This window comes from Choristoneura fumiferana, chromosome 20, assembly GCF_025370935.1.
Source record: "Choristoneura fumiferana chromosome 20, NRCan_CFum_1, whole genome shotgun sequence".
In the NCBI taxonomy this organism is placed as follows: Eukaryota; Metazoa; Arthropoda; class Insecta; order Lepidoptera; family Tortricidae; genus Choristoneura; species Choristoneura fumiferana.
Genome location: NC_133491.1, coordinates 224089 through 248138, shown reverse-complemented (window position 1 = coordinate 248138; position 24050 = coordinate 224089). Strand labels below are relative to the sequence as shown.

General features: G+C 39.7%; 1 protein-coding gene across 1 annotated transcript in view; it reads right to left on the bottom strand.

The window, feature by feature from the left end:
• The window catches only part of LOC141439356 (uncharacterized), a 1011003-nt gene that overhangs the window by 801303 nt on the left and 185650 nt on the right, over window positions 1-24050 (bottom strand). Inside the window, 2 exon segments of the mRNA XM_074103643.1 lie at window positions 4680-4778; window positions 13662-13753. Coding sequence (XP_073959744.1) covers window positions 4680-4778; window positions 13662-13753 — 191 coding nt within the window.

Below are 24050 nucleotides of genomic sequence, written 5' to 3'. Positions count from 1 at the left end.
CTAGAAAATGGATGAAAAACGAACTAACATCTTTGAAACAAAATTATTTCCATAATTAAGCATTTTAGATGAAATTTTAAGACTAAGACAAGGCAGCTTCGATTAATTTCGACATTTATTTTTACTTTCGACCCTGCAGCGACTGTTTTTTTTCAGTCTGCAATTTTAGCTTCTTATACAAAACGTTTGTACCCTGGTTGAATGGCATTAAAAAACTCTATGATTTCAAACCTGAATATCATTTATATATGATATTAGTAAAATAAGAAATCTGCAAAAGCAATAAATAGCAGTCTAAAAATGTACGTCTACAAAACTGCTTTCAGCGCCATCTACCGAAAATTCTGTAAACTAACTCCAAACAAAGCTACCTCACTAGAGGCAGTAAGTGAACTCGGTAGTTCGTAATCCCACCGCAGTTAACTGTCTGCAAAGTTTGGCCACGTGGCAAAGTTGAAAAGTTTGCGATGAAAAGTTGCCAAGCCAAAGTATTAAATACCTTAAGTGTCAATCGCATGTGTTAAGTTGCTTGTATGGAAATAGCAAAGTGTATGGAAGTTAATACGCTAGTTATCGACCAGATAACGGGTTTTGGTGGGTTATCAAGTTAACCCAAAGTAGTTCACCTATTGGATGGGATTTGTTAGGGGTCTCTTCATAAGGGACCACGGATAATTGAATTTGTTGATAATTATTTCTTTCTTTCAGGATAGTTTTAATTCAAAGATACCGATTAATTTCCTGCTTAGTAAAAGCTATGTATCTACTGGCACACTGGCAGCCATGTTGGATACCCAATGGGTACCACTATAGCGTTATAAACAAAGTCCCCAAACTAAACGATATTCCAAATCTGCGTATTTTAGTACTTTTACAAAGTGTTACAAAAATATTTTAAAAAATCATCAAATTCAAAATTCAAATGATTTATTCAGTAAATAGGCCGCAATGGGCACTTTTACACGTCATTTTTTTAAACTACCAGCGCTTTCGGAAAGACCATCATTGCCAAGAAGAATGCGCCGCAAGAAACTTGGAAGAAAGTAATTTTTTCATAATAATATAATTACAAATAAAATACAAAAGACTATATATATTATACAATATAATATAATAATATAATATACAATATATATATTATACAATTAAAGAAAAAAAATACAAAATATAATAATAATAAAAAATACAGGGATGTATGGGTTCCCTTAGTTACAATACTAAACACTAAATATATCTAAACTATATCAAAGACTAAAGTAGGGTCAATCCCGGTGTAGACTGTCTGCCTGAAATTATTCTATGATTTGTTTTTCGTCACTCCAGGAGCATTGGGCAAGAATGTAAACAAAACAACTGTCACTAAATTACTGACATTCCGACACTATGACGCACCGTCACTAAATTATAGCATACCTTTCCCGGATAATGTACAGTTTGTGTCCAAATAAACATTACAACAGACTCTCTGTCTTGTTTATTCTTAGTTTCTCTTATTTGGATATATCGTAGACTCATACAACGGTTTTCATTTCCCCATGGATCCTTTACAAAGGACCATACCCTATACACCAGCCATTCTCAAAGTGTGCTCCGCGGAGCTCCGGGGGTCCTCCAAGCTTCTGCGGGGGCTCCGCAAATCCATAATCAAAATAAATACTTACGGTGTACCGCAAGGTTGTAGAGTAAAACAATAAAAAAATAAAACATACAACTTCGTATGAAATTAATTGCTTTTGATTAAATAGTAAAAATATAAAAATAATTAAAATCTCTATGTATATAGCTGTTTTCTGTACTGCTTACTGTGTTGATGTGCAATTAAGAGTTATTGTATTGTATTGTAGCCCTAAAATTAGGGATCCGGTAAATAATTAATTTTCCAATAGGGCTCTGTCGACAATCTGAGAACCTCTGCTATAGACTATAGACGACCCTTTTTTCGTTTTAGGGTTATTTTCGTAACATTTTATAACAATGATGTGAGGTTGTCCCAAAATAACACGGCAGCGGTCTTTTGAAAGGGAAACCAAAGAACACTAACAATACTACGGACACGACACGTGGTGAATAATAGTATGCGAAATAAATTTTGCATCTATATAAATAAAAATGAATCGTAAAATGTGTTGCTAAGCGCAAAACTCGGGAACCACTGGTCCGATTTCGCTAACTCTTTTTTTGTTGTGTTCGTTACTGTCTGGAGATGCAAATAAAAATATTTGAATGTGAAGTTTAAGTTGAATTTGAATCTAAATTTGAGAAGACTATTTGGAATCACCTATATGTGATTTGACGTCATTCGCACTTTTCGCACGCAAAATTCGAGCCCTGGATGACATGCGGACAAACGATCAACAGAATTGTTTTTTTTCCGACTGAGGTACGAAACCCTAATAGTTAAGTTCTGTCATTTTCGCTTTGATGGTTAAAACTCATACAGTTTTATGACGCAGCACAGGGGGGTTAGTTACCGCGCGTGATCCCTGCAAACATTGGGGTATCAAAAGGTATGTTGACTTTAATGTGGCAATAAACAAACAGACGTAATAACTAGCGATCCGAATCGGGTTCTATTGGGATCAATGGAGGCTGTACGAGATGATATCAGGGCTGTTAAAGCAATCGCTAAAACCCTTGCGTGAATGTGGTTCCCGGTATCAGACTACTAAATAATATTACAATTTTATACCTATGGCCTCTCCTGCAGAGGGTCATTAGTTCAAAGTTTTTTGGGAGTTACGTGCAAAATTATATTTGTATTTATGAGTTTTACGTTGCGCGAACACAAACAAATTAAAGATAAACCGTAAACTGCTTCAACTTTGCCCTCTGGCCCCAACATTGCCTGATTTGATTTAGAGTCGATAACTTAGCACTTTTATAGGTTTTAAACTTTTATATACACGGGAATTATTATTACGAGGGGATAAAAGTTTAAAAACCTAAAGGGTGCTAAGGTATCGACTCTAAATCGAATCAGGCAATGTTGGGGCCAGAGGGCAAAGTTGAAGCAATTTACGGAATTGTATAATTCATAAACTTGACAAATTAATTACATTGATGTGATCATGATTATGTTTGTGACATCAAAAACTCACCCTTCTTTTCTTAATAAAATATGTGTGACCTAAACACTTCATTCAGGTACGAACTTTAAAAAAATGACACAAATTAAGAACTTTTGTAATGTTTTACTGCACATAATTATTTAATTATCTTAATTCTTAATTATCTTTTAAACAGTAAGAGTTAGGCCACTCTTGGAGAAATAACTAAGTTTCACTTGTTTGATGTGTTTAGACGACCATATGGCCAAGTGGTTAGCGAACCTGACTACGAAACTTGAGGTCCCGGGATCGATTCCCGGCCGGGGCAGATATCAGGATGTTTAATACGTATTTACAGAAGCCGTGGTGGCCTAGTGGTCTGACCTATCGTCTCTCAAGCAGAGGATCGTGGTTCAAACCCAGCTTGCACCTCTGAGTTTTTCGAAATTCATGTGCGGAATTACATTTGAAATTTACCACGAGCCTTGCGGTGAAGGAAAACATCGTGAGGAAACCTGCACAAACCTGCGAAGCAATTTAATGGTGCGTGTGAAGTTCCCAATCCGCACTGGGCCCGCGTGGGAACTATAGCCCAAACCCTCTTGTTCTGAGAGGAAGCCTGTGCCCAGCAGTGGGATGTATATAGGCTGGGATGATGATGATGAATAATATGTATTTATAAGTATGTTTATCCGTTGCCTAGTATCCATAGTAGAAGCTTTGCTTAGTTTGGGACTAGGTCAATTGGTGTCAAGTGTCCCATGATATTTATTTCTTTATTTAATGTTCTTTTTAAGTTAACGGCTATCAAAAGTAACACAATGGATAATCTAATGATCCTTCAACGAGATACCTAAGCCTATCAGTTTAGTTAATATCGTACGAAAAGCCCGAAAACTCTTAAATTATCTTTTCTATCGGCAAAATAGAATTAGCAGATAAACCAAGCCCGTGGGACGCGCCTTAATTCAATATCCCGGTAACACCTCCCCTTAATTAATAGCATGCTCCACCGAAGTGGGCCTTAGGAGCTCGTGCTAGGGTAGAGTTTAGATTGACATTCATGAGATTAATTTTGGAATTTGAAGTGATATTAATTCGATTTTTCATTAGTTTTGTTTAGGAGCACGTTTGAGGAGGTTTGGGTTTTACTAAGGTAGTTGTCACGTATAAAATTAAATTCTGAAGGAGGCTTCTTCGCAGTGTTATTATTTTAATATGCTGTAATTGTTTTTACAACCTTAGACTATATTTATTTCATTGTTTAAATTATATATTTTTTTATTTTTGGCATTTTAATTGTTAGATAGTTATTGAAAGAAAGAAAGAAAGAAAGAAAGAAAGAAAGAAAATACATTTATTTAAAGCCATAAAAAACAAACATAGAACAAATAAAGACATACATGACGCTAAATAGGTCCCCACTCAGCATAATGCCACGGCAAGCCGTGGCGCTGATTTTCAGTGAGGACCTTATCTAAAAACTAACTTAAAATAAAAATATTGTATTAATTTTTATCCTTGACATTTTAGCCTTTATTCTTTTGATAATTTGAATGCGTTATAAATGTTCTATCTATGGACTGTGCGAAGGGCGAATAAAAATTTCTATATGTATTTCAAAGCACTGACCTTTTGTTTGTCGAGCTGGTGCAGGATGTCGTCCACGTCGCCGACGGCCACGGCCTGCGCGCGCAGCATCTCCTCTTCGCACGACACCCACTCGTGGATCTGCGCACACACACAACAACTTCTTCATCACACTTGCTCGTAAACAGTGTCGTAACATGCAGGCTACCTTGGTTGCAACCCCCCAAATAAAACCCTCGACCTTAATGTGCTTGTCATGAGACCCGTGGTCGGTGAACGAGTCATTGCGCGTACTGATATTGCTGCGCGCGCTGCTGCTGCGCACGGCACACCCTCCCGCAGCTCGGGCGCGAAACAGCAGGGGAGGATGCTGGCGCTGCCAAGAGCGCAGCCTAAGGTATCGGCAATGTTGGCAAAAACAATATTTTGTCTTACAAATAAACAATTTCGCTCGCAAATAAAAAAAAAAAAAAAAAGTGTTTATTTAGCAAAGGACACTTGTTACAGTTCATGCGATTTATCTAAATTATTATATATAATTAATTATTATTTTTATTGCGATTTATTTAAATGTGAAGAAAAACTTTGTAAGTCGCACGGGTGGTACTAGAATTACGAACATCGACTCATTAAAGCCCTCAGTCTTCGACTTCGGGCTTCTAATAGACTCTCGTTCATAATTCCTTATTTACCGCCCTTAAGACACAATGTACTGTTGACGACCAGATGGCTCAGTAGTTAGAGAACCTGACTACGAAGCTTAGGTTCCGGGTTCGATCCCCGGTCGGGACAGATATTTGTGTGAATAATACGAATGTTAGTTCTCGAATCTTGGGTGTTTAATATGTATGTATTTAATTATGTATCTATCTATTTAAGTAAGTTTATCCATTGCCGACCATGCATAACCGACGTGCATGCATGAAAAGATTTATGAATGTAGAGGAAGCGAGAGTTGTATGCCAGAATCGTAGCAAGTGGAAGGATATAGTCTCTGCCTACCCCGTTGGGAAAGAGGCGTGATTTTATGTATGTATGTATGTGTATCCATTGCCTAGTCCATAACACAAGCTTTTCGTACTTTGGTACTGGGTCAATCGGTGTCAAGTGTAAAAAAAACTTACAATACACTTCCAATTTCTTCCAATCCATTTATTTGACCTTCATTTGTTTCAGATTTTACAGAAATTATTATTTATGCCTCAACGGGACCACGAAATGTCAGTGCACAGCTCTAACTCCTGTAAAATAACACAAGCAGCCAGCACAAGGCCTATCCAATTCCATGAACTTCACCTCCCGCGTAATAAAACAACTACGAATGCACGCGACCAACAATTTTTGTAATACATTGCGTGTGATCGCGTTTAACTTTTGTGTGGTTTGCGTGTTGGGCGTGCAATGGACGTGAATCTCTCGCGGAGCCGCTGTTCCTGCGTAGTCGTGGCAGGGGGGTAAAACCGGCCATTCGCGAGGGGTTCGGTTGGACGCGATGCGGGTGCCGAACACTGATTTACAGACCTCGCTGACAAAACACACGGGGGGATAGCCGGAAAAAAACGCAGCGGTTTTAATTAGCAATAAATACGGATCAAATACAACCCTAATAACAAAAGCAGTAGCCGGTGCAATAAACCAATTGATTACCGATTTATGTGAAAGTTATTTTTTGTAGTCTGTTAAAGTTATTTTGCAGTAGGCACCATTTTTGGATTAGACAAATTTGTATCCTAAACTAGACCTTTAGCGAAAGGTGTGTTGTGTTTCGGCGTGGAGAGTAAGACAGCCGGTGAAATTACTGGCACTTGAGGTGTCCCATCTTAGGCTTCTAGGTTGGCAACGCATCTGCAATAGCCCTGGTGTTGCAGATTTTTATGGGCGGTGGTGATCTCTTACAATCAGGAGACCCACTTGCTCGTTTGCCATCCAGTCGAATAAAAAAAAAAGGTACCTACTACCATTTGGTAGCTGCTTGAAATCGTTCAATGACGGTAAAGTTTGTAGGCTTTAGTTACAATAATAAAATATTTATATTCTTTTGCGTTCGTTGCCTCACGCGGAAAAAGAAAGACAACCGTTGGATTCAAAAGTAGTTACGCGCTACTAGTGCCCAGTAATAATATTTTACTACCCAATACCTCGGCAACCAAGTTTCGCTCGTGCTCAAGCGCGATAAATCGCCTTGTCCTAAAGATAAGTAAGACCAATCTAACTATAACGATCGTTCGCCCCGCATAACTAATTTCATCGAAATCGGTAGAGCCGTTTTACCTATAAATATACAAGAATTGTTCGTGCAAAGGTATCGTATCAAGCAGGTTACGTATAACGTTGTCTAGTAAGTTAAATAACAACGTTGTTACCTATTTATTAAACAAGAAAGAGGCGACGAAACATAATAAATAGTTATTAATTTCTAAACACACGCTCACAAGCGAGCCCGTTCAAGTTACATCCCCGTATGTTTCCCCCGCTCCAAGAATATTACCGAAGAAATATAACAGGGAGCGGTAGTTCCCGTGAACGCAGGTCGTTGCGCGGGCGCCGGCCCGATACCACCTTTATTTTATAAGGCCGCGCGAGGGTCGCTGTTATTGCCATGAACCTTGGATTTGAATTCTATTTAAGCCCATACGTAAGCATTGGGGTGCATTTAGGAATTGCAAAAACCGGTGAAAGCCAAAAACCGGTTAATAACCGCCTCGACGAATTCAAAACCGGTTAACCGGTTTTTAGCCGGTTTTTTGCAAACTATTTGAAATTGAAGTATTAGACGATAATTTTACTATTCTAGGTTGCTTTTGGTGTTAACGGCGTATTTTTGAGATTTAAATAAGTATTTAAACATACTCTGTACTAATAGGGGAAGGTGGGTTACGGGTGCATTGCATAGAAAAAAATACCTTTGGCGCGTTTTATTTCCTGTAAAAGTATTTTTCAGGGTTCCATATCTCAATTGGCAAAAATGATAACCTAATTAGTATTGTAGAATTACTTTGTTGTCCGTCCGTCCGTCTGACAGTCTGTCGAAATCCTTGTTCTCAACGATGTGTGTTCCGATTTTCAACTCAATTGGTGCAATAGGTTCACAGTAGATCGCCTGGCGCTGGCGAGTAATCTTAAAGGGGATCCTTTTTTTTGAGATACGGACCTAAAAATAAACTACTAAACTGAATGATTCTCGTAAATACTGTGATAAATACCTTGAATAAATTTACTACGTATACTTTTATCTTGTGTATAGTAGATAACAAATGAAAAGGCACATGGAGCCTAATGACTGAAGAAACTCTAACGCTGTTAAATCGTCTCAAACACCGGCCACCAATAAGGCGTACCGAAAATAGAAGCTTCTGTCCGTACGCGTGGTGCTGGCAGGGTCGAGGGGCTGTTCCTATTCAGGCTGCCACAATGCGGTCATCCTATTAGACAGTAATCGTCCCGGGCCGGCTTTGTCCCGCCTTGCCCGCTATTTGAGACGAACCCGGGATGGCCACAGGGGAAGCGAAGTTACAGTACGCTTAAAGTAGTTTTTACTGTACCGTAAATGTATTAAAAATAGTTGGTTATCCAACTTTGAATTTGTTTGGAGATACAGTTGTAACAAGATGGAGTGACGACCTGGTTAAGATCGCGGGATCGCGGTGGATGCGGAAAGCACAAGACCGGTCTGAGTAGAGAGCCTTGGGGGAGCCCTATGGCCAGCAGTGGACGTCTTTCGGCTAACATGATGATGATGACAGTAGGGACTAGACTGTTCAATTCGCCGTGATTCAGATTATACGAGATGTTCTATTAAAGTAACAAAATCATGTACAGAAATGTTACTGATTAATTTTAAGACACCTCTTATAAATAAATATCACGGGACAATTCACACCAATTGACCTAGTCCCAAAGTAAGCTTAGCAAAGCTTGTGTTATGGGTACTAAGCAACGGATAAATATAATTATATAGATATAGATACATACCCGAGAACAAATATTCGTATTTTTCATACAAATATCTGCCCCGACACGGGAATCGAACCCGGGACCTCAAGCTTCGTAGTCAGGTTCTCTAACCACTAGGCCATCTGGTCGTCTATTCCTCGTCCTCTTATAATTATCTCCTTGTTTACTAGGTATAGACAAGTGCAGACATAATGATATAATTTTAATCTTGTTACAGGTAAGTTTGCGTGTAGTTTCAATTGCTAAGATGAGAAATAATGAAAACGAATGCAAAAAGAACAGTCTCTATACTACCAAGTGCAAAAGTCGAAATTCGTATCTTCCTGTCCCGCTGACACTTATATTATTTAAAACGAGAGTGAGAGGGACGGTACGATACGAACTTCGATTTTCGAATTTCGTAGTAGCCCCCAGTTAAATAAAGAATTTTGACGTGAAATCCAGAGCTTATTGTCTAACACGGTGGTGGGCAAACTTTCTTGATAGGGGGCCAAAAACTGACAGATATTTCAGAGGAGGGCCAGAATTTAACTAAAAATAATTTTGTTTTGAATTTTTTAGTCACCTCACCTCTACTCTCTACTACACGGCTAGTCTAGCCGACTCCCTATATTATTTTTATTTTTGTATTTTTTTTCTTAAATTGTAGGTATACTGTAGTTTTTAAGTATTTTATTTGTAGTTATTTTATTATGTAAAAATGACTTTCTGCCAAGTTTCTTGCGGCGCATTCTTCTTGGCAATGATGGTATTTCCGAAAGCGCTGGTAGTTTAAAAAATGACGTGTAAAAGTGCCCATTGCGGCCTATTTAAAAAAAAAGAAAAAAGACTCCTGTACCCGTGCATCTATTTCTAATTCTATTTTATATTAAGCACAGGACGATCAAAATAATATTATTTCTCGCGGGCCATATGGGTACTATTAATTTCGAAGGTACGTCGGCGAGCCGGTTTAAATTTCCTTGGTGGGCCGGAGTTGGCCCGCATTTGGAATCACAATCGTTTTCTCCACGTCTTTCTATCACACGGCATGAGGCGAGAGATAGAAAGAGATGGTCAACGCGATCACAAACGTCAGCGTATTAGACAATACGGCATCAGTTTAAACAAGTCTCTAGAATTAAAGCAAAAGATGTTTTGTCCGCGACTTTATTTACATCGTCGGTCAAATGTTTCCAGTTCTGTTGGCTGCCGTACTGCCCTTCACTGCCTCGTGCCTCATTAACAGCTCAATTGAATCTGGCACACGTGGCACCTCCGCGGGCCTTAACAGGTCACTAGCTTTGTTTGTCAAACTGGAAAGGGCTGGGCAGGTTTGTTGACGGTACGCTGGTAACGGTTAACTTAATCCGGGTAACAAAAGAGAACGAGGTACCTACATTATACTTACCTATGGCATTATACAGCTTATAAACTGTCAACTAATTAATTAGTCGACAACGTTATGTCAACTAATCTGGGGAAGTATGGAAACCATCGCTTAATGAGAGCTATACAATCATCATATTCAAAAGTTGTGTTTTGTATTGGTCTCTGTGTGTATTACATTTGTAATTGGAAATCATAAATCATTGAATGGCAGCTAACACGCGTATTAGTAAACCAATATCAACGTAAACAAAAGATTCTCCAGCAAAGGAAATTTAATACACTATAATCAACGTAGATAGAAGAGATTCCTTCAGAGCTTCAACTAAAAATCCCTAAAAAGCAAATAAACTCAGAAAGTATATTTTTATGACGCTATTCCACCAAACTTGACGAGAAAATTTTTCCCCGCGCGTAAAACAAAGTAGACAGAAATTATATTACGGGAAGAGTTTTTACAAAACGCATTAAGCCGTTGTTTCTAATGGGGCAAGTAATCCTTCGGCAGTTAAGGCATTACCTGTCTTTTTATTTCGTTGGCCCGGTTATTGCGTTAATAAAATTTCATGTTTCCCCGGGAGGGGGAAGCGACGGAGAAGGAATCCGCAATAACGCATTCTTCTGGCGCGAAAACTTTGGCAAGTGAAAGACACACTTCTCCGTTGCGTTTTATCTAATAAATATCTTTTGCCGTCTTTCTAACATGTAAGTCACTTAGTGTCTGTAACAATACAGGGGCTCGCGAGAAGGGACGCGGCTTGTGCAACTGAATACTTCGCGTTGTTATATGAAATGCTGTCTGAGCAGTAGCGTAGAACATAACGAGGCGTCTAGCGTGGCAGGTTCGCATACAACGTCTCTTATTATAACTACAAGCGGCATGTTTAGATCATGTTTAAACCCTATTATATTACCAACAGCCATGTATTTAACAAGAAATTCATGAGCAAGTTATCATGTTATGCTGAGTGGGGCCCACTTTATACTATTCGATGTTATTTTTTTATTCTTTCCATATGTGTTTGTATGTGTATCGAATATGTTTAAATAAATGTTTCTCTCTCTCTCTCCTTCTCTCTCTCTCTCTCTCTCAATGTTTAAAGCCATCCATACTATACTATACTATTATACTAGAACTAAAAACTATTAAATGCGAAAGTGTGTTTGTGTGTTTGTCCATCTTTCACGCCGTAACGGAGCGATGGATCGACGTGATTTTTGGCATAGAGATAGTTTATGGGCCGAGAGTGACATAGGCTAGTTTTTCCCGGAAAAATGCAGAGTTCCCGAGGGAACAGCGCGCGATAACCGAATACCACGCGGGCGGAGCCGCGGGCAAAAGCTAGTTGTAACGGAACGTTTGGCGGCATCTGTCGGAATTAAAAGTCACTTCGTTGAAAGCATCAATGTCGTGTATTTTTTACTGTAGCTTAAACAGCGAGTGACATTGACAGTGACATTTGTTTCGGATTTGAGTTTGACAGCTTGATCCTTCATCGTCATCGATGATGTCGGCGGATGTGCGTTTGCGTAGAGGAGCTGCGTGGCAAATAGGCCTCCGCCTTGGAATCCCGAGGCATCCCATAATTATAAGGCCAAATGGCTGAAAGTTTGCAATAGAACAACTTCAAATGTAGTAAGTTTGTCATTCCTGAAGTTAGTTCAATGTTTTTTCTGGATTTCTGATAGTAACAATAGTTAACTCTTTCAGGTTTATGGAACCTTAAAATTTTATGTCGCCTGGAACTGTAATTTCCTTCAGCCGTCAACACTGCACTGGTGAGTATCATAAAGACTGGCAATTTCAGTCAACAGTGCTGTAAAGTTAGATATTTAATGCTGACATTTTGTTACAGAGATTTTGAAATAATACAGTACTGGATCTAGGGGTGGGAGAAGGAAAAGAGATCAATCCTTCGAGGTAAATATTGATGATGCCTTTCTACATCCTCTTAAACCAGTAGTGTCAATGATGGCTGTAACAAATAATGTTTTGTTTCAGGGAAAATATTATTTTTCATATTCATTTTCAGTTTCATATTCAGTTTCGTTTATTGAACTGTATGTACTGAAAGTACTGTACTGAATTGATTTTCATCTCTATCGCTGTCTTCTTCATGCTATGTCGCTATACTGAAGCTTTTACTCCAGTCCTCGTCACCATGGATGGTTGATGTCACATAGCATGTTTTAACTAGTACTTGGGGACAGCTCATCAATATCTAGTGGAAGCCGAGAGATAGGAGACAAAGCACAGGACAGCCGGACGGTAGAAGCACGGAGTGAGTGTGACCTGTCAGGTTTGAGAGGAGCCCTCCTGTAAGTCATTTCGATCTCTCAGCAACCATAAACACTGTAGTTTTCATAATAAGTAAGAAGCAACAAATTGTCCAAACAACGCGAACCGTTAACGCGACCCTGTTTCTCTTCTGTCTGGGAGTCTGACCTTACATTTATCCAAACACCATATGTAAGAACCAGTGTTAAAATTCCACCTTCGCTGATTAAAGACTTTCACTGCAGAAGAGTATTTTTATTTTATTTTTCCATGCCAGTTGAGCCAGCTTACATAGTAAGATATATAACAATAGTGGATTCTAGATAACAGATTATGATTGAATATTCAAGAAACATTCGTATTTCACGTAAATAATCTAATTATACTGTACTTAGTAGTCGGATTCTCCTACTAGTATGCTTCCCGGTCGTCTCCATTATATCGATTACGATTACATTAACAGCTGTCATCTCTAGACGCTGCTCTAGGCAATCGTCGCAGCCATAAAGCTAGCTACGAGCTATGCTCCAAGTAATCATCCTAAAACGGTCTGTAACCTAATAGTAGTATTGTATTGTCCGCCAGCTAAGAGGACACTTTTCTAATTGATTCCCTGTTTGCGCGTCGCGGACGTGCGCGGACTGCGGACGCGGTGGCGGACGTGAGCGGAGTCCTAAGGGGCTCACCTGTGGAGCCCTGGCTTTTGGAGAAAGTACTCCCAGGGAGGCTGGGGGCAGTTCAATTAACGATTTATTTTTATGAAGGCGTAAGGCTCTCGGTTAATGTTGTTTGGGATGACTTAGGTAATACAGTTTCTTGGATTTTCAAATTGATGCTGCTGCAAAACGTTACTACGAGTAAGTTTTGATAGAAATTTAGGATTAAATTTGTTTATATAAGGAATAATTTTGTTAGGTTTTGGTTCTGTTTCTCAAGAGAGCGATTTTAAAAAATATATGAATAAATATAAAAATGGACAAGAATGGCTAAGGAAACCGACATAAAAGTCGGTTTCCTTAGCCATTAGCCTTACCTGTAAGTGCGACGAAGATTTATTTATTTGTTTTGGAGAACCAACAGCTATAACTAACAGAATAAACTTATTTTATAGTACCAATAAAGCCAATTATAGGATCTCACAAGTAAACATAAATTTTATGCATGACGGAAGCTTATAATTATAATCACCGTGTTAGTTTAATGCCCTAAATAGCGGCCACCAAACTTGGATCAGCGCCGTTTTTGGCGACTGATTTTGATTCTACTCAAGAGTGCCTTTTAGGCCAGTTCACACCGAGAGGCGACGCTTGGTGAGTACTGATTTGACGCATTCTCTCAATGGTATTGTGCGCGGCACGTTGTCTCTCGGTTTGAACTGACCCTTAGTGTAACTACTTAGAGTGTAGTTGTTTGGTGCGACTGACCTGTGACACGGTGGTGTCGAAGTGCGCGATCAGCACGGCCGGCGACTGCGCCTGCGGCTGCGACGAGCGCCGCCGCGACCGCCCGCTCCAATCTGCAACAACAAACATTCTTCCTCATTAACAGGTTCAACAAAAACAAGGAGAGACAGCCTGAACACCATATTCGTCCGGCCAAATCTCTCACCATCACCTCAATCCAACTGCTCTGCACAAGGCTCTTCTCAGAATGAGAGGTCGTGGGTGTTACTGTTATTCCCAAGTGCCTACGTACTTCGAAGCTTTACATAAACCTTAGAATTACTTAATGTGGTACCGTCCTTAAGTGTGCTTAAGTCCGTAAGTATTTTCTTACAGAGTAATTTTATTTTAAATGATTCTCACGCGTGTAGCATAAATCGATTGTGTTTTTTTTTAAAGTCTCGAATCGAAGGCGTGTCTAAAAGCAAACCGCCTGTTGAGTTGAGGCCTTAGACAAACTGAAGGCATCGCAGATGCTTTATACACCACGCCGCCAGATTCTCTCTTCTCTCTAGCCGCGCCTTTCATTGGGTAGCCCGTATCATAAAGATCCACAAAAGTTCTTGGAGAGTGAACAAGTTTCATAGACTGCGGTAGGTTCAAATCAAATCAGACGTGTCGCATTAATTTTCAATTGATATAATACACATTCAAAGGCATAAGGAAACATTCTAAACAACTAATAACAAGCTGATTTCACTAACGCAATGTTCATGTTACCAAACCAGCTAAAACCCTTCGATACGATTCACTATGTGACTTATAGTGCAAGTAATATGAACATTAGAATTGCGCTAAGCTTGATCTCAATGCCCGGCGGTAACAATACTAACAACTCTAAGCACCGCTACATAAAACGTTGTACATTTATCAAGTACAAAGTACACTGCACGCTACATAACTACTTTTAAAGTTTTCCATTCCTAGCAAACAAGCAGTGTACGCCGTTGCTTGACTAATTAACGAGTACTATCGCAGTGCGAACCGACTTCAGCAATGAGCCGGTTAGCGAGTTAGCGAGCGACCCGCCTAATCCTTAACCCGCCGCTGCTCTATTATTGTCATAGCTCATGGGTTTGAGAGCAATTATTTAGAATTGTAGATAACGAAGTTTAAAGCCAGTGTAGAAATAATGATGAGGGATGAGCTCAGTTCTGTTATCAACGTAAGCCTTCCTCTCTAAATTTTACTTTTGCTAACTATCTAACACTGATCATTTGAACTTTTGAGTATTATTTAACTAGTAATAAATAAATGTTTTGCGTATATGCGCACGCGTTTCACTGCTGGGCATAGGCCTCCTCTTAGATTGAAAGGGGTTGGGGCTGTTGGTAGCACGCGAGCCCACTGCGGATTGGAAAGTTTACACACACGTAGGTATGATCTATCTATGGCATGCATAGAGTGAGTAGGCAGCAGGGTAGTATATATAACGTGGTAAGGTAGTATAGGCAGTGCTAGTACTGGCGGCGCATACTATCGTAAAACACACAACAAAAACACAACAACATCACGCCTGTATTCCAAAGGGGTAGGCAGAGCACACGAAACGTTACCGCTTCGGAACCATTTTAGCAATTTAGGTTAAGTTGACAAAAACGACAATAGTGACAGGTTGCTAGCCTGTCGCCTACGGTATACCTAACCTATGTCCTCAGTCGCCTCTACGACTCCACGGAAGAAATGGAGAAGTGTAATTTTAACCGACACCACACGGGTCAAACTACCATACGGGGTAAACTACAATATATTTGTATATAGTAGTTTATTTTTATGTTAGGTTTCTTTTACAGATTTGTGTATAATATATAGAAAGCATTGTATGTAGCTTCCATTACTATTTTAGCTTAAAAACACTTGGCTGTCCCTAACTGAAGCCTCTCTCATCATACGCCAGTCGGATCTTCAACAGCGGTTTTTCCGAACCGGGGTGAGATGTTTTTTGGACATCAGTGCTTGTTATTAAGAAATATTTGGACCTGACTTTAGGCTGCGACTTGTAACTTAAATATACTGACACCATTTCGTTACAGTTCAGAGTTTACGTCGCTCGATGTCAATACATTTAAAATGCTACTGGAAGCCAGTATGCAGTTTACTTTTTCAAAAGAAAAAACTGGATAAAAAGTAAATTCCGGAGAAGCAAGTGAGATGCAGCCAGTTCGCCGGCCGTGGACTGGGCGGCGCCGGCGCCAGGAAATGAACCCATCGCAGTTTACCGCCCACGACTGACTGCGCTGCCGGTGCCTACTGACTGAGGCATCTGCCTGACTGTACCCGTTGGAATACCCAAAAATTTAAATGTAATCTGTAAAACAAGTATGAGTAAAACTGTCAAAGTTTCGAAAATGGAAACAACACAAAATGAACTATCAATGTCTCAGAGGACCCCAGCCCGTCATTATGCACGTTCTAAAGATCGATTTTAAGATAACCAAACCAAGGGGGGCTGTAGTTAAAAAAAAGACGCGCAAAAGCGCCCATTGCGGCCTATTTACAGAATAAATGATTTGAATTTTAGACGACGGAAGAAATCATCCCTACTTTACATGTAGGACAGATCCCCTTAGTTTTTAAATTTCATTTTAATACTTTATCGGCGCGATTAACATACCTACTCGTAGATGCTCACTGAGCAAAAAACTTGCGAAGACCTATACTTTATATACTTACTTATACGAGATTCGCTATGGGTAAACTAAATCCCGCAGGCCGCGGTCCCAAGTAACGGTTTACAGTAAGGACTCATACATACATAGGTATGTCATGGAACTAGAGCCCTCTAAGCTAAGCGATAATGTGTGAAAAAATACTGCTATTTTCTTAGACCGGAAACTAAATGTGTAAGAAAGCTCATGTGTGTACAAATAGTGAGCTCGGTTTACGATGCAATTTACTATGCGCTCGGCAAACAAAACAATGTAGACTTTACGAGTATGTCAGCTAGACTTGTTACGGCCCGTGTAATACAACCCAACGGTGTCTGTTTGATTACGGTCAGTTTAAAACTAATGGCGGAAACAAGCACGAATGTATGTGCATGTATACTAAGATATCATCTGTGATACTGCAATACCGCGTAACTAGCTTTTTCCATAAGATATAATTTTCACTACTAACAGTAGGTACAGTCACCAGCACCAATATCGGACACAATAAGCGTGCATAAATATCTGATACGGCTCTATTTCTAGGACCGGAAGGACGTGTCAGATATTTTTGCACGCTCCGCTGTGGCAGATATTAATGCTGGTGACTATACTAATATTGTACTGTTCTGACAATACAATAATCTAGTAGTTAGTGACATCCTGGTAGTCCAGCCAGGATCGTCTCCGCAGGACGGAACTCTTCAACGGTTAATAGCATCGACTTAAAATTTGGTATGTAAATATGTAGTTTGGATGACAATGCAATTACAGTCAATAAAAAGTACAGTCAGCAAAAAATCTTGTATTAAAAATGTTTTTTTTATGGTTAGGTTAGGTTGTTTTTTTTTTACTTTTTCATGGCTTCAATTCTCGCGCCGCATCAAACCTAATACGAGCACAAATTGACTCGTAGTAGATTATCGCACTCAACGAGTTAAGAAATCTGTCTACCACGAGCCTCTAGCACGAGACTTTAGACTGTACACTGTCAGGAGGCACTCTTTACGTTACTCTTTCATTGGTATAAAAATGTAATTATCACACTCCAATTTGAAGCAAAAATAAAGCTACTTTAATTGGTAACAAAGCTCACCGGAATACAGCAAAGCAATACCCTGCTGCTAAAAGCTAATAACTTTCTGACGCTAAAGAACACAAACAAATCCATTAGCAGTTTAACAAAAACAGTTATGAATATTCTGGAGTCGGCCGAGTGTAGCGCCCCCGGGTTGTTTATCTTTCCGGGACCGGACGAACGGCCGCTCTGTGTCACGGACTCTAGTTTTTATTAACAAGGACCCAAAGGGCTGATAAGCTAAGACTGACGGTTGTTGCGATTAGTTCCACCTTGCGTAAGTTCGGATCATCCTGGCCGCAAGCTGCAGCGTGTGGGCTGCTGTGTTCTAGTGTGGAAATAAGACAGCCAGTGAAATTACGCATGGTGCTCTATGTAAGACCTTCAGACTGGCAACTCATCCGCAATCCTCTGGTATTACAATGACCATAGGTAGTGGAGCTAACAAATCTCGATCTTGGACACTACTCGAACTTGGATTCTACAATCTAAGTAGAATTAAGATGCAAAAACTTACTTGTACTTCTTATTTTTAGCTCTATCACTGAAAATCGAACTTCTGATGACACTTCCGCTCTAAAATATCATGTTCACGCTTTGGCTACCGGGGCGTTAACATTCATAGCCTGAAAAGGTGTTTTCAAACCCTGTTATTTAAAGTGTCCATAAATTACACGAAAAGAACATTATCTAAAAACATTTCGTTCCATCCAACTTTTGCACTAAACAAACCCCCGTCCAACTTTTTTTAAGTCACGGCATTAAGTCGGCGAAAGTTGTCGAAACAGGGAGTTTCAGAATTAAATGCAACTTTCTACTTCCCGACGACCCCGCCCGGGGCGCGACTTGGCTCGCTGTTTACTCCGCGCATTGTTTCTGCAGGTTGTACTCGTATTGGATATAGTGTATAGCTGTTGTCAAATGATCGCGTGTATAGCGCATTCCCCGTAGCGCTGGGGAACTGAGGGAATGTTCAGTATTGAAGTTTCTACACAAAATGATTATTACACTGTGATAAGGAAGAACGGTCTGGGTGACAAAGGAATGGAATGAAATGGATGTGACCTCGAAATCAAAATTGCTACCTACATGAGTAAGTTTACTATATCTTCTTGTTGGTTGTGGTCATTTCAAGTATATTGCAATTGTTTTTTAATTCCGAAAACTTTTTCGTTTTTCAAATATCTCGGTACCTACTCAGCCACCGTGACACTTGCCGCCGACCGGTTCATAACTACAAGGTTATAGTTAGACATCAACTTTTACAGGGAACTCAACCACTTTAAGATAGAGTTAAAATGTAGTCATGCAGCCTACGTACAGAATTTCATTAAATGGTGCTTTTGAACATCCTAATCGGTTCAAGCTCGTACACTCGCTCTTTAAAGTGGCAATGGGCAGGCCATATAGCACGAAGAGATGGCCGTTGGGGCCTAAAGGTTCTAGAATGGGTACTGCGGATCGGCAAGCGCAGCTTAGGATGTCCACCAACTGATGGCCACCAAGTCCACTAAGATGGACGGATGACCTGGTCAAAACCGCGTGTTCACGGTGCAATGGATGCATGCCGCTTCCAACCAAAGCAACTGTAGGTCTACAGGGAAGATCTATGGTCAATACTGGACGTAATACGCTTGATATGATGATAATGACGAATCAGTTCAAAGTGAACTTACGACTTGATGATTTTGTAAAAGTAGTTTTGCTGCGTGCGCTTTAGAATGAGGCCGTGCACTCACGTCGCGTGGTCACGGCAGTAAGCTGCAGTAAGAGGATTAAGTACGTCGCGTGCCCTGCACATACCTGCAGCATGCATCAATGTATCATGTGTCGTAGTGATGCCATTGGAACGTGTGTGGGTTCTCAAGTGGTTCATGAATTATTTAAGAAACAATGTCATTCAATGACTGAGCCCATGAGATGAACGTGTCTTTTTCTTCACCTCCGCTTGTTTATTTCTTTGTTTGTTTCAAATTTCACAGGTGTACTGTGATCCACTTCTAGTAGTCGGATTGGTTTAAAGTTTGTTACATTTTTTGCGTGAATGGGAACGTTGGGAGAGGAAGGCCTAGACGAACGTACCACGATCAAATCGGGGACGTTCTCACGAAAGGTCGGGCCAGGAGTACTCTAAACCGACGTGCATGCATAAAAAGATTGATGAATAGGAAGCGAGAGTTGTATGCCAGAATCGTAGCAAGTGGAAGGATATAGTCTCTGCCTACCCCGTTGGGAAAGAGGCGTCATTTTATGTATGTATGTATGTACCTATTTTGTTAAATTTATTAAGTTCCAATTACAATTATTTGCCTAGTGCAGCTAGGTAGCAAAAAAATAGTATTCAGAGGTGTCGATTCGTTTGTATATTATTTATTTTGTTTGTTTGTTTATACTCGTTATTGTACAAAAAGTAAAAAAAAGTGTTAGCTACAAAGGCGGACTTACCCCTGAAGGGATCTCTGCCAGTCAACCTTTGAGTGGTAGAGAAGAGCAATTAAAAAACAAGGATTGACAAATAGAGCAAAACATTTGAATAAATATAAATGCATAATATGTAAACCCCAAATACCTAACTAATATATTTTAATATATAAAAGAATCCCTATTTCCCTTGGTCACGGCATCACGCGTTAACGGCTGGACCGATTTCGCTAATTCTTTTTTTTGTGTTTGCTATGGTCAGGAGAAGGTTCTTATAAAAGATTTAGAAAATTAAAAAAAATTACACCGGGGGCGAAGCGCGGGCACTAGCAACATTAATATATCTGTAACTAAACATAAAATACATAAATATATACATTTACATACAATACATAAACAACACAAGTATAAGGGAAACTTACTAAATAATCAAGGGACTATAGTGTATAGGGTATATTATTATTATTTATCGTATCCACCACCATCTCTCCGGCCTGTAGACATCCACAACTGGACACAGACCTACACTCAAAATGAGAGGGCTTGATCACGCCACTCATGGGCACCTACAGTACCATTCTCGATCTCCAATTGCCTTAATAAAAGAACTCCAGGCCACTGCTATTTGTACCTAGTTTTTTAACCTTCAAGTTTCCAATCTAGGCAAGTCTACGCAGACCTTGTCCAGCCCATCTGTATTAGTTTGGCTGTATTGTCGAACTTGACAAAAGAAAGTTCCCGCGGCGACAAGCCCGCACTTGTGTAATATATCGCGCGAGTTTGTTGTGAAGCTGTTTTTGAATGGCAAAGTCAAAACAACTTGAATATTTTGTTTGTGATGTCTGTCTGTACTAAAATGATGATAATAATGTGCTAATTATATAAAAAAACAAGCGTAAATATTTGTGATGTGACTGAGGCTAAGAAGTATTTATTTTAAAAAAAGTGTTGTTTTTGCCGGCCTTTCCTTTTATAAACTGTTTTTGTATTGTCATTCGACCTACACACATGTTTCAAGTTAATCTGACCACTACCAGTGGGTTAAATAAAAGCTTTTAATACAGTTTAATTACAACATGAAAACAGAAAGCCTATAATCAGGCCAGAACATAGAAAGCAAATTAAGTTAATTAACATTAACCTTATCACGAAACAAGCAGTATGTAATTAACTAAAATATTAACAATTCCCCAACTAACCGCTCTTACAGAAAGTGTTAAATGTTCCAGTCATTCAGCTAACGTCATTAACTGGACTGTGAAGTGAGTGAGCCAGTGAACGATTGAGTGAGTGGGTGAACTGGTCGACCAAACTTTCCAGCTCTCCCGCGCACTCTACTGGAAACACGCAGTGTGTTCAAAGCTGGTAATGAAATAAAGGTTCGTACTTATTACGAATTTAAAAGTGAAAAGTTTTATCTATATGTGCAAAACACAATGGGACGTAGAACGAAGGAAATAAACAAAAAGATCTTCAAAACAATCTTGGATAAAAACCGTTGTTTCAAAGAGAGCTTGTAATGTAATAAGCTAACCATCCAATACGTGCCTAATCGAACATTGCGTATTACTGTATAATATTCAATTCACCTGTCATGTTGGCAACATGAAAGCTACGTGATGGGGAATTTAGACATGAGATCCCCTCTGTCTGTATCTATGTCTCGTTCCATCAGCTTCAATTGAGAGTGATTAGTAATTGGAGTGTACCTGATCGATTGTTACATGTAGCAATAGATACGAAGGGCATTGTACAAATTGAATAGCGACAATTTTACTCACAAAGTTGTTTTAGACTTTCAAAAGTAGATTCTTGAAGAATTGTTGAATTATTATTAAGTTATTAATATTGTAAGATACGTTCAATCAAATATCATAATATTAGTCAGAGGCGCTAAATTAAAACAGCATAAAAAACTTATTGTATAAGCAGCGCTTTTGGCAGAAACCCTGGATATTTAAAAATAATATTCTTCCACACAAGTTTTAGTTTTCGACATCGGCGGGACTTCCGGAATCGCTAAACATCTCGAGGGCTAAGGGCTACACACACTGATAGATACCGGATAGTTTGTGTAAAATAAAAATGATATAACAAAATAGGTTTCGCACTAGGCCACGGTTTACACAAAAATAATTTGAAAGCGTAACGGTATTACGCAGTGTGTCAAATGAAAAAAAAAAACTGGCCAAGAGCGTGTCGGACACGCCCAAGATAGGGTTCCGTAGCCATTACGAAAAAAATGAAGTAATATTTTTTAAGGATTCGTATTATACATACGGAATCTCCAAGTTTAGGTATATTTTTATACTTAGGTTGCATTTACTCAAAACTACTAATAACTCAAGCAAACTTAGCCGTTAAGTTATATATTTACTACCATCTATTTTTCAAACTCTTAACTATAATATTTTCAAACAATCTTAGTCGCTATAATTCCCTGTAAATTAATATACTACTACTATCCTGAATTTTTTTTCCACCCAACAGCTTAGATTTTAGAGGGGGGGCACGCTCGCTTTTAAAAAAATTTGCACTTTAAAGTTGAATATTTCGCAAAAAGATTACTGAATCGAAAAATCGTCACGGCAACCCCCCAATGGTTTTAAAAAGCCTATCCAATGATACCCCAAACTTTAGGGTTAGTCGAGGAATCCCTTTAGGTACGTCTATGGGAAATACACTAAAAAAATATTTAGTTTTTTTTTATATCACTTTGTCGGCGTGACTGTTATGTATATTCATGTCAAATTACAGTTTTCTAGTACTAACGGGCGGACAGACAGACAGACGGACAGACATGGCGAAACTATACGGGTTCCTAGTTGACTACAGAACCCTAAAAAGACAGTCTGTTTGCGACTTACACAATATTTTATTGGTTTCACATGGAACGACATCAAATTGATATCACCTTAGGATACCACGTGGTCATCCATGTAGAGGCCTCGGTACTACCCCCGGGTCCGGGTCCGGGTCCGGCGCGCGGCCGGAATTCTAATTGACGTCGCTTTACGTCGTGCCGCATTCCAGCCCTTCGATATTCATGATTTGGGACCCTGAACTTTTAAGGCCTTCAATAATTTATTGGGAAAATGGATTATTAAATAGGGGCCGATAATGAAACGGGTCATTTGGGTAACATTAAAAGCTAAATAAACGAACGAGCAAGTTCGCGTTATTTGGGCTCGGCGGGGGTTTTCGCTCGTATATCAATTCATGGAGAGAGCTATGCTTCTCTGCGGGATCTAATCAGAAATGAGGAGATACGTAGAACAAGGGTCACCGATATAACCAAGCGAATTAACTCGTTGAAGTGGCAATGGGCAGGGCAAATAGCACGGAGAACAGACGGCTGTTGGGGAAAAGTTCTTGAATGGAGACTGCGGTTCGGGAAGCGCAGCGTAAGACGTCCACAACGAGATGGACGGATGACCAGAGGCCGTATTGCCTAGCGGTTCTGACGCGATCGCAATCAAATGACAGATTTCACAAACAAAAACTGTCATTAGATTGCGATTGCGAGCGTCAGCAACGTTAGGCACTACGGCTTCTGATTAAAGTCGCGGGTTCACGGATGGATGCAAGCCGGTGCCAACCAAACAAAGAACTGGAGGTTATGGGGGAGGCCTATGTCCAACAGTGGACGTCCTACGGCTGAGATGATGATATCATAAGTTCGCGAACTTTCTTGCACGCTCTCTAGCACGTTAGGCCCCTAGGCATTCTAAATGTAGGTAGATTACATAATAGTTACCTAACAGTTTCGGTACAGCAAAGACATAACGCTGCTGAAAATGGAATTAAAAGAATTCTGTGTGTACGGCCCGTGACAATTACGGGCTGAAGACATTGGAAGTATGTCATCTATGTAGGTCCTGCCATGGACGCCGACCTGGTGTCGTATTGTCCAACGCCCAGGCATTCACAATCGTGTTTACCATATCTTTCTACCCTCATTCTATGATCTAGCGCAGCAGCAGTGCCTTGAAGTCGACTGGCACAGGGTAACCGTCGTAAAAGTCTTATTCTTAATCTAGCGAGAGCGAGTCCCCATTGTTTTCATTATGTTTTACAATCTGCAAAGTCTTGTGTAGTGCCATCTATAGTTATATTACATCGTACAATCTATGGATGAAGTGATAAAAGCAACGGACTAAGTTCGAAGGAGTGGTAAATATACAAAAGATCCCAGTGGCTCGAAATGTATCCGTAGGCCCATAG